Source organism: Rhea pennata, chromosome Z, assembly GCF_028389875.1.
Source record: "Rhea pennata isolate bPtePen1 chromosome Z, bPtePen1.pri, whole genome shotgun sequence".
In the NCBI taxonomy this organism is placed as follows: Eukaryota; Metazoa; Chordata; class Aves; order Rheiformes; family Rheidae; genus Rhea; species Rhea pennata.
In genome coordinates this window covers 79,309,940-79,325,195 of record NC_084702.1, presented here as the reverse complement: position 1 = coordinate 79,325,195, position 15,256 = coordinate 79,309,940, and the positions used below count along the sequence as shown (strand labels likewise).

The 15,256-nt window shown below is 46.1% G+C and overlaps 1 protein-coding gene across 1 annotated transcript in view; it reads left to right on the top strand.

Moving 5' to 3' along the window:
- Positions 1–15,256, top strand: part of MYO5B (myosin VB) — a 91,299-nt gene that overhangs the window by 53,736 nt on the left and 22,307 nt on the right. Inside the window, exons 21-27 of the mRNA XM_062600527.1 lie at positions 1,440–1,679; positions 4,849–5,088; positions 7,408–7,492; positions 8,458–8,606; positions 9,311–9,430; positions 10,445–10,582; positions 12,066–12,128. Coding sequence (XP_062456511.1) covers positions 1,440–1,679; positions 4,849–5,088; positions 7,408–7,492; positions 8,458–8,606; positions 9,311–9,430; positions 10,445–10,582; positions 12,066–12,128 — 1,035 coding nt within the window. The remainder of the gene's footprint in view (positions 1–1,439; positions 1,680–4,848; positions 5,089–7,407; positions 7,493–8,457; positions 8,607–9,310; positions 9,431–10,444; positions 10,583–12,065; positions 12,129–15,256) is intronic.

Sequence of the window (15,256 nt, the reverse complement as noted above, 5' to 3'; positions counted from 1 at the left end):
ACTCCTTTTTAATCAATTCTCTCTGTTAGCTTTCTTACCTTGGGGGCTAAAAGCAAGGAAGCAAAGATTTGCTGATGATAAGTGATACAAGGAGAGATCATCCATGTAAAGAAATTGAGAATAGCTTTGAGGCGTCCTCTGTCTGTTGTTCAGATTCAATGTTGCTCTGATAGACACCAAATTTTTTGCATGATGGATGGTCACAGGGCTACGTGAAGGAGTCAGAGGCATGAGAAGCAGGGAGGGGAGAACCTGCTCCTGGAGGTTATGGAGCTGGCTTGGACACCTGGTGACCCACTGGAGAGAAGAAGAGTGAAATGGGCTGCGCTGTCCTCAAAGAGAGCGGCTGAGAGCTGGGGGTTAGGAGCTTGTGTTGCCATTGGTTTTTCAGCATCTGTTTTTGAGGAAGAAGCCTTCACAGGAGAGGCAGATGTCTTAGTGTTTTAACTCTCTGAGATTAAAAACAACCCAAGGTCAAGGAACTGCCTTCAAGGCAGGCTGCTAGAATCTGAAAGTGTGTAATCCTGGAGCACCTGGATATGGATGTTGGGTCAGGTCAGTGCCCAGCAACAGCCACGGGGCTGCAGGTGTCCCTGCTGGCATCCGGGGTGTGCCCAGAGCCTGCTGGAGGCTTTGCTGCACGGTTGGAAGAGGAAATACAGTAGGGTTTCTTCTCAGTTTGTGGCCATCCCCAGCTGTCTCCATCTGTAAGACTGCCAACACTGAAGATACGGTGTTGTAAGCTCATGTGATCCCTTTAGTCCAAATTAAATTTTACAAGCACAGACAAATCCGTTGGGTAAAACAAAAGATTTGTAAGGAGAAACTGATACTCTGCCTTCTGTGATGGAACCTGGCCCAAGCCAGCGTCAGTAAACTGAGTGGTAGGCTTTAAATTCCCCTGGTATTTCTTCCCTCATCACTTACTGCAGCATGGATCAGCATGGGAAAGTTATTAGCAATATGCTGGCTGTCTCTCTAAAATGTCAGTCTTTAGTTTTAGAGAAGGGAATTGGACTGCCACCTTCCAAAAAGGTTCTTGGAAATCTGAGGGAGAAACATGATGCAAAAGTGACAGAAGCTTCACAAAACCGAACAAGGTGTAAGTTTACAGAAATCTGATCATGCAAGAGAACTGGATGCAGACAGGGAGAAGACTGCAGGATTTTGTCTGAAGCTTGGCCAGAGGATGAGAAAGCCCACAGAGCAGCATTTATCTACAGCAGGGATTATCTTAATGCAGGCATGGAGAATCGCTCAAAAAATCAAACTCTGTTCTGATGCAAGTTATGTCTGATGGCTTTTGGGAAGTCTGAAGGCTCTTGGGAGGTGTGGGAGTACCGTGCAAGACAGTGCCATGCCACAGCAGTACCAAGCTGCTGCTACCTTTGGGGTGACTTTTCTCTCCTGATTGTCCTGTCTCTGCCCATGTTTTATAGATGCTTGTAGAACACAAAGCAACCATCCTGCAGAAGTATGTTCGTGCCTGGCTGGCCCGTACTCGCTTCCTCCGGATCAGGAGGGCCACCATCGTCCTGCAGTGCTACTACCGGCGCATGAAGGCCCGGCAGGAGCTGAAGGCACTGAAGATTGAGGCCCGTTCAGCACAGCACCTTAAGAAACTCAACATTGGCATGGAGAACAAGGTGGTCCAGCTTCAAAGAAAGATTGATGAGCAGGTACGTTCTGAGCTGCACTGGAACAAGTGCGGTCCTATTCCTGGGTCACGTGGATCTTGCTGTCTTGAAGAACTTGCTCAGGAAGCTCTAAAGATGCCTGGTTTGTATTGTAGTCAATATTGCTCAGACTTAATTGATTTTCATCAGCAATGTAGTGCAGGAGCAAGTGATACCTGCTTTGCTGTGCTTGTGCGCTGGCCCGAACTTCCTCCTCTGTAAACTCCTGCGATGCGGAGCATTGGCCACAGTCCAAGATGCTGTGAACCATATGTCTTTGGGGTCATGTTACCTGGAAGGCAGTGAGTAAATTAGCTAAATACTCCCTTTACAAAGCAATTTGAGTTTGTGTTACTAGGTACGGTATCTCTTCTTCAGTAAGAACTGTGATGAAGGGTGAGATAGTTTGATTACACACTATTTAAGAGGAGGAGGGTTTTGGCTCAAGGTTTTTTCACTTACACAACAGCGTGCAAGTTACTCTGCTAAATGTCCTCTCTGTTGTCTACCTAGCTTCACAGTGCTGTGCAGAGATTTCAGAGATAAGAAATACTCACTAGGGTCCTGTTCTGTCCACTAATACCAGTGGAGAAATTCGTATTCACGTATATCCATCTCTAGCCTGCAAAAGTCGAGTTTAAACTCTAGTTCTCTTTTAAGTCAAGGTGCTTATTTGTAGTACCAGTTACTAGTAATTAGAATTTATTATTCTGCCTGGGACATGTCAAGAGCTCCTATACATCATGTAAGATGTGAGCCATCAATAAGCCATTTACTGCCAGCAAAAGTGTGGAGGTGGAACAATAAAGAAGAAACAATCTCTGGTTAACGTTGGCTTTCCCGTTGCGGATTATGAAAGCAGGAGAAGGGTTTGCTTCAGGAAAAGAGGCACTGTGAGCTTTTAAGCAGGGAGAAATAAGGGGCTGGAGATTTTTTCTTGATCTCCCTGAAGGCCATTTTGAAGGAGTTACTTTGATGCTTTCTGTATAACTCTTGCAGGAAGAATTACTGCGCTCTCATACTCATTATAGTCTGTCCAGCGAGCTATTTTTAACCTCCTTTCAGGAGCAACAGCTTCCCCGGGAAGTGCTAATGAGCCTCCCAAGCTTGGGTTCGCTACAGGCTTTTTTTCAGTGCACTGGATTTTCTGGCAGCAGTGAGTTTGCATTGTATTTTCCCTGAAATATCCTGATTTCAGTCCTGGTTAATCTATAAAAATGCCCATTAACTTTTAAGAAAAAAAAATTTGCAGGTAAGCTGGAGGGCTGCAGTTGTATCCTTATCTGACTAGCCATGGCAGAAAATGTTTTTATTTCTGCTACTTCAGTTCACGCATGAGTAGCGATGCGCAATACGCGGTGCACCCCGAGGAAGAGCAGGTCTGTCTTTGAAACCGTTCAAACCTATTACTGCGCATCAGCCGCAGCTTAGAAACTCCGATGTCCACAACACTGTTTAATTTAAGCTTTTTTTTAACTTAGTTTCTAAATCAGGTGGAGCTTCTGGAGGTCATGCGGAGAGGGGCCGTGGGGGTGGCCGGGAAGTGGGGCTGGAGCAAGCAGAGGAGATCAGGAGAAACCTCCTCTCGGAGCCTGGGGATCCGGAGGAGAATCACCCGGTTTGGTGTCTGCCGTTTTCCCCTGGCACTTACACATGGTCGGTTTTGTCTGGAAGACTCCGTGTAGACTTAGAAGATAAAATTTTCTACTTTCATGTTTTTGAGTCCCCCCCTCCCTCCTTCACTGGGCTGTAAAGTTCCTTCGGTCCTCAGCTGAACCGGGGCTGATGGGGACCTCTGACTTTATAGTTTTTTGTTCATACTTACTTGACTCTAGTAAACATCTCAACAGAGGAAGAAGTGGCAGCTTGGGCTGCTGGCCCTGACCAGTTAAAAATTGTAACTCAGGGCTTCTGTGCTCCGTTGTATTTTTTTTTTTTTTTTTTTTTTTTTTTGAATGATAATCTCTGACTTTATTTTTTTTTAACCTTTTGTCTTCTAATTTCTTCATCTCAAGCTTTTCTTACTCATCACATAAACCAAAAACTCATTAAAGACAGCAGCAGTTTGCCAAGTGGCGATCTGGCATTGGTGGCTAACACTCAGAGAAACAATAAAACGCGAAGTCAGAGGTTACCCATACTGTGCCATCTTGTCAGGATGGTGGTGTCTCTTGCTTGTCTCTTGCTAAATGTTTTATCACAAAACCAGGAAAGATCTAAACTGGCATTTCTGATGCTTAAGTGAAACACACCCTGGAAAAACCCCGTTTCAGATGTTTTGTGTAGTGGTTGACAAGAGCACAAATCTTTAAGCTGTGTTGAGACCTTTCAAAAGGGAAAACCAAGTTGTTCTGCTTTTTATTCTTTTCTATTTATTTTTTTTTTTAATTTTCAAAATTATCCTTTTCGATAACATTAGGTACTCATGGGGGAGAGGTACTTGGTGGGCTTCTTACTGAAGCTAATATTCTGCTGTGACTTCTCAGGGGGAACAGGGGCACCGTCTTCTCTGTGGCTGACTAATAATAATGATGTTTTATTTTATTTGACTTTGGGTTGAACTGCAGAAATCAAGCAAGACTGCTAAATTTTCAGGTCTTGGTGCTTGAAAAAAAACATTGCTAAGTACTTAAAGAAAATCTGAGCAAATGAAAAGGCTTTATTGAACTGGCACGTCCTGGAGGTATGACTTGACGCTGGGGTCGGAGGGAGCTCTTTGTGCTCCAGCCGGCAATTATGTTACAGCTCGTTGTCACAGTGGGTTCCTGCAGGCATGAAAATCGGGAATAAAAGGATAAACAACACACTGAAATATTGCAAACCAATTGCTTTCAGCAATGCTGTTTGGAAGCGGTGATAAAAGCGTAGCTTACTGTTTTGCTTACAAACACCAACAAACATTGTTTGCCTTTGCTTCCAAGTTGACATCAAATTAACAAATGCCTGTATAATTACTATGGAAACATTGCTGAGTTTTTGTTGCAGGTTTGAAATTGTTTTTAGCCTCTTCAGCTTTAGCAGCATGCATGTGGAAATGTTTGTTATCAGATGTTTATTCCCCACAGGGCTCTGAGATATTTGACTCTTACCTTTGCAGTGCAGCTCCTGGTCTTGCTCACCATCTTGTTTTCCTTTTTTTCCTTTTTTTTGGGGGGGGTGTGTTGGCCTGCAGAACAAGGAGTACAAACTTCTGAATGAGCAGCTCTCTACACTCACTTCTGCTCATTTGTCTGAAGTGGAAAAGCTGAAGAAGGAGCTGGAGCAATATCAGCAGTGTCATCAGGGCGATGGGAACCAGCTCGTTAGCTTGCAAGAAGAGATGGAGAGCCTCCGCCTGGAGCTTGAGAAAGCCCATGGTGAAAGGAAGGTGGTGGAGGACAGCTATGTGAAGGAGAAGGACCTGCTCAGAAAGGTATCTATCACCTCTCGTGGTGTGGAGTGCTCTTCCAGGTGGACGTGCCGGTGAAAGCTCTCCCCTCCCAAGTCTGGAGGGTAGTAGATAGATACTTTTTTTTTTTTTTTTTTTTTTTTTTTTCAAAACCAAGTGTGCAAGGCACACTTCATTAGTTAGTCACAGCACCAGTGTTTAGATCTGCTTTATTTTGCAGGTGATGAGGCTGGGGAAAAAACTAATACTTTTTTTTTCTCTTGATTGCAAATCCCCTTCGAGTACTTAGAAGAAAGGTTGATTTAATGGCCAGTCAAGCAATGATCTCCAAAAGCACAAAGACAAAGCAAAAGCTTCCCCTTGCTTTAAAAGTGCCTACAGCAGGGCAAACATTACCTACTTTTCCTTGACTATAAATGGTTTAATTATAGAGCATAGCAGTTGTTTCCATTTCTACAGAGCAGTGTAGACTCTCACTTCTGACTTAGCTTTCAATTACATCCATCGGGCACAGGCACGATAGGGAAGACCAAAATGCAGCTTTGCTGCCCATCACCCCTGTCCAGCCTCTTTAAAGATTGTTCGCACTGGGAAGCAGCTAGCGAAACGCTGGAATGGTTGCTGTGAATGTGTGTGTGCTATAAAATTATTTTTGCTGTCAAAAATTGTTTTTTTAAGCCAGCCAAAAGCCTACTGGAAATGGCTAGGAGATGGGGAGGCTTTGCAGTCTCTGAGCCAACTTTGTTATTGAGGAGAGGGGAAGAAGCCCTTTAATCTCTTTTTTCTCTGTTGCCCTCATTTTAGAAGAACCCTTCCAATTCTATGTTATGATCAAAATTAAAGCATGCTATATATATGTGTGTGTGTATATGTATGTGTATAGGTACATATATATGTATCTGCTGAATTTTTGAGCTTGCTCGCCTGCAAGACCAAGGCATGTGCTGGGACCGCCCGCCAGCCGGGCTGCCTGTATCGCTCGTCTCGTGGTGGCAGCAAATTGTTATTCCTGGAGATGAATCCCGGTGCGTACCGGGTTGTTCATCTCTGGCAACTTGAGATTTTTCTCCTTTTTGCTTTCTCCGCTGGCGGCGGGATGCAGCAGGGCAGGCGTAGAAAGTGGCCGGACGCTGGGGCTGGGTAGCAATTTGCTCCCCTCTGCAGCAGAATCGTTCTGCTTAACCATAGCAACGTGCTTGGCTTTATACCACGATGCTTTTGTGCTTTCAGCGTGTTTAAAATAATACCTTTGAATGCATCAAAATTCCTGAGGTTGGACAAAATTACAGGATAGGCTGCTATTAGCTTCGGTATTTGTGTGCTGTGATAAGTGGCCTTGCTTTCCTTCATTTTAAATGAAAAGCTAGTTAAAAAAAATCAGTATTTAGAAGAACTCAGTTCTTGCTGTCATTAATTTTTGCTAGGCAATTATTGGTGTCAGTAATTGAGGTACGTGTTTCTCTGGTAGCACTGAAAGCCCCAGGCCAAGCCGGGCCTTACCCTGCTGGAGGTTTTGAAGTAGCAGGAAGGAGACTTGTGTTAAAATGACTGCACTATTGCATGAAGTGGGAAACGTGTAAAGTTACAAAAAGCTTGAAATATTTAGTGTTCGGCTTCCACGGCGTTCACATGCGCCGCGACCCTCTGAAGGGATATCTTGCTTGCAATAGTCAACAGATTTCCCATTTACTCCTGGCATCTCTGTTCCTCTTAATTTCCCTTAGCCGACTGGTAGGTGCAGCGTGTCCTGTCTCTCCTCCTAGCTGAAATCCTGCAGGTTTTATTTTTCTGGGCGTAAAGCTGCGTCCGTTCCCCCCGCCACGGCCCCTTTCCTATTTCGGCACCTTGCTGTCACCTTTGCGGATTTTTGCAAATTCTGCAGCGGCAGCGCCGCCGTCCCCAAGGCCCCGCAGATGCTCGGCGAACAGCTCTTTGAGTCAGCAAATTCACGCGAGGAATATGGGGCAAAAACCGTGTCCTTTCCCGGCCTGAGTGGCTGCTACGACTTGAAGAGGGCGATAAGACCCGCTGCGGGGTGGGAACGAGCCCCTGCCGTGGTGGCCTCGGCAGCCGCAGGAATTTCACTCCTGCGGGTGGTGGTTGCCCAGTCTGGCCCATTCAGTATATTTACAAGCTTCTGCAGAAAATGTTAATTTAAGGGGGAGGATTACTTAGGAAAAGAAGAGTTTGTCTCCGTTGTTGCAGCGGGGTTGTCGTACGCTTCGACTCCTGATATGCAAAGGAAACCTGGGGAAAAAAGAACTTCTTGTTTTCTGCCAGGTGTAAATTAAGCGGTGTGAAGAGGCTTTGCCCCTCGCGCTAACGCTCTGCCTTGTTTCGCAGCGCATATCGGACCTGGAGGAGGAGAACGCGCTGCTGAAGAGGGAGAAGGAGGAGCTGAACCGCAGGATCCTGAGCCAACCCCAAGGTGAGAAGAAGGGGCCGATGGCTTTACAGCGGCGAGGAGCCCGCAGAGGTAACGGTCCGGGCAAAGCCCCGGCCGCCAAGGAAGCGCGAGCACGGCCAAAGCTCCTCAGCCAACGGGTGTCCAAGGCAAAGCTCTCCTAACGCGCCTGGCGCTTCTCCTGTTTTGTTTTCCCCAGTTGCTGCAATTTTGTCAGGTGAAGTTAGGGGGGGTCTGCTGAGCCCCTAGCCGGGTCGAATAGCAGGGTTTATGGTCACGCTCACCCTCATCGTTGCAGCTCGTTTTGCTTGGGTTGCGCGGGTCTCTTGGGACCACAGTATTAATTGAATTCCTGAAATGGTCTGGGCTGAAAGTTTTCCTGGGTCACGTCAGTGGGTCGGTTACCACTTATTCCTGGTCTCTGTAAGCATGCTCTTTGGAGCATCAGAAAGAGACTTCCTCCACGGAAGGAATTTATTTACACGTAAAATAATTTAAGCCACCGCAATCTTACAGTAGTCAAGGGTTGACATTTGCGTGAGAAAGAGCTGCTGCTGCTGAGCTGTTCCTGTATTAGATCTGGTGATGGTGGCAGGGGGAATAGAGAGAAATGTCTTGAAATGCAGTGAACACCCACAGCACTTCTTAAACGTGAGTGTGTTTCCATCATGTGCAGCTCTTACTCGTGAGCAGGTTTGTGACTGGCCTAGGAGCATAGACGAACTGCTTTGCAGGTGCTGGAGATTTTCATTAACTCAGCTGGGAGAGGGCTGTGCTCTTGGAGCAGAAGAGCTGGGGCTCTTCCAAACAGCAAGCGGGAAGAGCTGGATTTTATTAGAGTCTATAAATGTGAGAGAAAGGTTATATGTGTGTTAAGGGCTCTTGGCAGAGAACGGTTTGTGAATTAGTCGGCGTTGTTGCACATATCTACAAGAAGTCCATTCAGGAGCGGAGATTACAATTCTCTGTTGCTGTTTCTTATTTTAAAGATGAATTTGCACGAAACACGGGGGAGGAAGATCTCCAGATGAAGAAAGAGCTGGAAGAAGAGAGGTCTCGGTATCAGAACCTGGTGAAAGAGTATTCAAGGCTAGAGCAGAGATACGACAACCTGAGGGATGAAATTACTATTATAAAGGTAACAGAAGTCCTGAAATTACCCCTGTTCTGTTCCATCCTGGGCGTGATGTTGGTAGTGGGATAACATGGCTCACTGATCCCCCAAACGTTTGGCCAAACTGATGCTATTGGGCAGCTCATGCTTGGTGCTGCTGAGACTGAAGGTCTCTGTTGAAGCCAAAGCATGTATGTTCCTTGAGAAAGGACACTGATCTTTCCAGCCTCTCTGATAGCAGTGTAGAGATTTCTATGCATCTTGGCAAAAGCTGGCTCATGTTTTGCTTTTTGTTTTTTTTTTTTTTGTTTGTTTTTTTTTTTTTTGTTGTTTTTTTTTGGTGGTGTCAGTGATGCTGACATGTCAAGTAGGTGTTGAATTAAAGAAAATCTTAGGCTTCTGAAATCTGGAAGCCAAGTCTTCACATTCAGCTTTGGTAAAATTTTAGAAACACTGAAAACTACACGATAATTAAAGCATGCTGCTGATGAGCTGGAAAGCTGAGTGTCTGGAGGAAGCCCCTCGTGCTGCAGAGAGCAGAAATCATGAGCTCAGATTTGCACGTTCACATTCACCAGCATCTGGTATCCTGAGCAACCTTTAATTCATGCAGAATAATATTTAAATGAAGCTTCTACATCGTTTTAAATTTTATTTTAAAGGATGTTGTTTAAAAGTATTCCCTTCCTAAAGTGCTGTGTGCGTTTCGTGTCTGCATCCTTTGACAGCAAGCTCCGGGGCACAGGAGAAACCCATCCAACCAAAGCAGCTTGGAGTCCGACTCCAATTACCCATCGATATCGACCTCCGAGCTGGGGGACACTGAGGATGTAATTCAGCAAGTGGAGGTACAGTGACTTGGGCAGGCTGCTCCTGGTTTTGGGGGACTGAGTGCCGCAGGTCTCGCTGCACAGGGAGGAGCACGGGCTGGAGCACGGCGGCACCGGGGAACATGGCTTTTGCACAGCAGAAATACCCTGCTAATTGCTTGCAAGGGATTGTAAGGTGGCAGTGCGGTAGCGAACACTTGCTCGCTGGTGGATCAGGCTTAAACAGGCTCTAAAAATAATACAGTGCTGTGTTATGTCCAGGCCAGCTTAAAGACTTATGAAAATGCACCCAAGCTGTAATTGCTGTCAGTTATTACTAGTGCTGAGGGCAATGTCATCTATACAGGGAGTCTCCTCCGCCGGGATTACAGAGTTTCTTGCCCTGAGCATTTTCATTCCCGTTCGCCGTGACAAATACTTTGCTGGCCGGTGCAGTTGCTGTAATCAACAATCCCTCAATGCCGATGAGGATATCATGAATTATTCTATCAAGAATAATTAATCAAGAAGCCTTGGGGGAAAGGAAAGCGATTGTGCTTTGTGTGAATAGGCAACTTTTTGAACTCCGTTTTCATGACTTAGGAGCATGCTAAGTATGGACAGGGAATGAGCGTTCCTGGGGTCTGCCCTCCCGCTGGCAGGACTGTACTTTGCTTGAGATATTTAGATCTAATTAATATAGGTTAAAGGTGCCAATTAAAAAAAAATGACTGGCTGAGATTTGAAGCCTCTTACAGGTATATGTAGCTTGGAGAAAGCAGTAACTTGCCTTAAAAGGTTATGGATAAGGTTGGGCTTAGAACTATTGTCTGCTGTCTGGTTCTGTGCTGTTACAACTAAAAGTCACTTGCAGCAGATCAGTGTAAAATGGACCAAGGAGAGCATTTCAGTGCCCGTGGCGTGAACTCCTTCTGCAGCTGACTGCTGCAGAAAGGTTGAAGAGGCAGGTGATAGAGAAGCCTGCAGCACATGTGGTGTGTGGTTGTAAAACTCCATCGAGGTCTTCCCCTTTCTCCCCCGCCCTGTTCCCAGGAGGCTGGGATGGAGAAAGCAGCCATGGACATGACACTCTTCCTCAAGCTGCAGAAGCGAGTGAGGGAGCTTGAGCAGGAGAGGAAGAAACTGCAAACCCAGCTGGAGAAAAAGGAGCAGGAAGGCAAGAAAGCCCAGGTAAGAGATGTCTTTGCACTGATGCTGGTATTTCATGCTTGCATTGGCTTCCCGTGGCAGCCTGAGGACACATGGTTTAGGAGTTCAGGTTTGAGTGATGAGCCCCAGTCATGGGGCAGCAAATCCATCAGGGAGATGGGGAGAAACCTCTTTGGCAGCTATGGACAGCAGGATGGTGGAACAGAGAAGGAAGAGCCCGTGTTATCCCTTGGCAGCAATGTCAGAGCAGCTCTGTGAGGAGTTTTGGGGGCTTTTTCTCCTACCTGGAGGCTCAAAGAGGGAAAGTCCAGGTGCTAGCAATCCTCCACCGCTCATGCAGCTCTGGCTGCATAGTCTCCTTGAGTTCGTACTTGCCTCCTGCATATCATAAAGTGCATAGAAAAAGGAGGCTTTATGTAGCCCTTCAACTTGCCTCTCTCCCATTGATTTTGGAGGAAAGGAAATCAGCAGAGTAACTTGGGTGTCTGTTCTCTGAGAGAACATCTCTTAGGATGGGCTAACACGACTGTAGGATCTATCAGTCTCCTTGTTATGACTGGAGACATCCCCAGAAAAGTGATATGTTCTTTCCAAATACCTACATCATCCTGCCAGTCATGAATAGGGAATAACACCTGGTTGCCACCTCTTGGTGCCCTCTGTGAGGGGCTTTCAGCGGCAGTTCTCGCACATATATATCTGCAGCTGGAGCCTCGTGGCTGGTTCACGCGGTCTGTGGGGAGACAGCACGCTCTGAAGTGGCAGCACCATGTGCGTGGTATCACGGAGCAGGAAATGTGCTTCCCTCGTCTCTCATCGTTGTTACAGAGCCTGCTAATAAAAAGAAGAAATTAAAAAATAAAATAAAAAAAGGTTTCCTACCAGTATGTTGAAGATTGTTCCTTTAATTACTGCACTTCTTTGGAAGCTACAATAAGCCGCAGTCCTTAAGGCATTAATGAGAGATTAAACCGTTTTCTCCTGAAGTCTTCCACCAGATTTTGTCTAGGTGGAGCTCATATGAGACGAATTCAAGGCTTAAGTCATTGCTAGTTGTGTTTCCATGGGCAGGGCAAGCTGCAGGTCTACCTTTAGGTATCTAAGCTTAGATGTTGGATTCTGTTAGGGAACCAGGAGCTTTACTCCTCCATTTAAAGGGGAGAGAAAGCTACCACTGCGTCTCCGCAAGAGGAGCACTGAGGAGCTACATGGGCTTGGTGTCCTTTCTGCCTTTCTATGTGCGATCCTGGCCCTGCTTTAGGGCATCAGAAGTGATGTTACACTGAATTTCGCTTAGTTCGAGTCAAGCTGCCATGCCAGGAGTTGGGCTGGGATTGAATTTATTACTTTAGTGTTAGAGAAATGTTTCAGGAGAAGAGTGCTGCTTGGAAGGGAACCTCTGCTGAATGTCAATTTGTAGTACGTTGTTTGCTCAGCCTGTGGTGGAATTGGCCAGTTCCTCAGGCTGCTCTCAAACACAAGTTTGTTCTTTTAATCCTCGCAGGTAATTGAGACGAAGATGGAAATGGCTTCAGACCACGAAGATTTTGCCTACAACAGTCTGAAGGTGAGGAACGTGTATGTAGCGCTGTCGCCTTTGCCTGCCTCTACCAACCAGCTGAGTGACCTGACAGTGGTAATGAATCAAACCCTCCTGTGCCCGGATCTGTCAGTCGGGAATTGCAACTGTGTGGCCGTGTGGAAGACTGCCTTAGCTCCTCGGCCTGGGGAGCAGCCGCTGATGTGTCTCCTTGGGGCAGTGTCTGTTCTGCTGCTGCTCTACCTGTTTCAGAGGCATCCGCAGCAGGAACAAGCCTACGTGCGGTGAAAGGGCTCGTGTCCGCTTCACCCCTCCTCACCATGACTCTGCTTTTGCCCAGTGGAAAACCTTGATTTGCCTTAATATGATGCTATTGGTCTCTGCAGCTTGCCTAGCCATAGTTGCAAATTCCTGCAGATGAAGCCCGAGGCATGTTTTGGCCCAGGCTTGACCTCTCCACTGCTTGTCCGCTTTCCTTGGGTGTCTGACATGTCAGGCTGGGCTCTTCTCTTGGGAGGAAAACTTTACCTGTCCCTTTGCCAGCTTTGCCATCTGGATCCTCATCCTCTAGAGGAGATGGGTGGTCCTCCCATTCTGTACCCAAATGCTTCCGGTCCTTGCTGTTATGGATCCTTACACCTTGCTCATCCTTGGAGAACTGGTTTCCTGGATTGTAAGGGTTTCTTTTTTGTAGAAAAAATGCAGACTAAATGTCGGATCTCTATCCCTCTAACAAAAACTGAGGTATAGCTGAGAAGTCCAGGGGGGCGTGTGTTACCCAGAGTAGCTTCATACTAAACCATCTGACAGTAATAATACCCATTTTTAACATCTGCATTATCTCCTCCTAAGGGTGCAACAAAACGGAAATTAGAGATGACAAGAACTTATGTTCAGTCCTCACTAACAGCAGATCTCCAGCAGTAGCTTTTTCGGCACTTAGTCCATTTGTTTTTCATTCTCTGAATGCGGTATTTTGATTGCACATGTCAGACACGTGGTTCCTGGCTGATGCCTGCTAAGTGTCCTCAATATCCCTGCACAGCTGCTGGAAGAGCAGCACGGCAGAGACTTGCCCAAGTGTCACTGGTTAAACACAGCTACAAAAGCTTAAAGTCTCTTGAAGTTGTGAAGCCCAGTAAAGAAGCAGTTTGGCATGGGAAAACCCCGCAGGTTAGAAGTGCCAGCTTCTCAAGTGGCTCCTAGAGTTCTAATACTTCCATGAGTTAAATCTTTTCATCATGTTTTGACTCTGGTGCAAGTTCAATTGAAAAACATTCATTCTGGCTTCTGCGTTCCTATTTAGCAAACTTCAGTAATACGCTTTTACAGCAGTAGGTAGGTAGTTTGCTTGCAAAAATTCATAATTTTTTAATGCTTGGCCTGAAACAGGTGGAAAATGCGCTTGCAAAGAAATAGAGCTTCTCAGAATATTCTTTAAGTGAAGCTGCAAGACAACAGCTTCTCTGCAAGGATCCCAGGCACAGTTTCTCTTTGGAGTTGCATGAAACTGAGCTGAGGGTTGCGGCAATGAGCAGCAACTCTGAGAGACTGATTTAATTCAATACCCTGCTTAATAAGAGAAAGACAAACTTTCCTGGGCCTCCTCTCTGCCAATTCTTCTTTTCCTCCTGCGTGCTATAGGAAACAGCTGGCAGATGCCCAGCAAATACACACAACTGGTTATGAAGTTAAACTTTCTGGTTGGCAGTCACACATTGCATGGACTGGCTGTATAACAGCATATTTTGGGTCCTGGCACATTGGTTGAATTTCACAGAATCATGGAATCAGGAAGGGACCTCTGGAGATCATCTAGTCCAATCCCCCTGTTCAAGCAGGGTCACCTAGAGCATGTTAGACAGGGTTGCATCCAAGTGGGTTTTGAATATCTCCAGAGAAGGAGACTCCACAACCTCTCAGTAAATATGAATAAACAGTATAAATGTAAGTATACTGTTTATAAACGTACATTTTAAAATATGCATAAAATATAGAAGTCAGTTTGGGCACTGCTGGGATGGTGGTGGAAATGGTGTTTCACAAAGTGGTATCTGCCCGTTTGTCTAGTTTGGTTGAACAGTTTTGTTGGGTGTAAGAGCATTTCTGGATGTCTGTGTGGTAGCAGCTGCTGGGCAAGCACTGGGAGGGGTGTTTATGCTTGCTTAGCACAGGTTTGGTGTTGGTTCCTTTAGCATCTATCCTGCAAATCCTCCTTGCAGTCGTCCTTCTTCCTAGTCACTGAGATGTAGCCCTGAAGCCGCTCGCAGAATGGGGTTGCCTGGCCTTTATTCAACAATATTTCATGGCTGTTCAGTACTCAAACCTTCTGTTTGCTTGATACTGAGATACTGATTTTTGACATGCACGACCCCTCTGTGCAGATATTGCACAAAGGAAGTGTGAGTGAGCCAGGGTCCTCAGGTCCTTCAAGGGGTACCTCTGAATTACGGGATTCTTGTAGTGCAAACTTATTGGACTAATTAGAGATGTGCTTAAAGCAGGTGTAAGTTATGTATCATTTATAATAAATAAATAGTTTTCAGTAGATGCTGTCCCAAAATGTGCCCAGGCAGGTGTTGAGTTGGCCATGAAGCAGGGCTGGAGGCATGCGAGGCAGGGTCATCTATTCTCGTGGGGAGATTCAGATAGGAGATGTGTCCCTGCGTTATGTCTGTACAGCAAAAGGTTTGTCAGTGAAAAATGTATTTTCTGGCTTGCTTTTTCTGGCTGGGAGAGTGGGAGTGGGGAGGAAAGCCCCAAGGAATCCTTGCAATGACTTTGTGTCCCTAGCAAGAGCCCAGTGCATAATTTGGTTTCTCGCTGTCCGCACAGCTCAGATGCTTGTTGCATCCCCTTAGACTTTTAAACTCGTCATTAAGTGAGCTTCCAGTTTTTTTCCTCCCCTGTCAAGTACCAGAAATAGAAAAGAAGGCAAATTCCTAGTATGGCAGCACTGCCCTCTGATTTCCAGAGGCTGACACTTCCCTAGCCTTGCTGGATAAACCCCTTTCTGAAGGGTGAGGTTATTTTTCCAGCACTGGTAGGGCTGGGTACCCATTTCACATCTCTGATTGCTGTAGGTGTTGGGACAGGTGACAGTCGGTCCTCCTTGAGGGCAGGCTCCTTAACATTATAGAATAAAATCCCCCCTG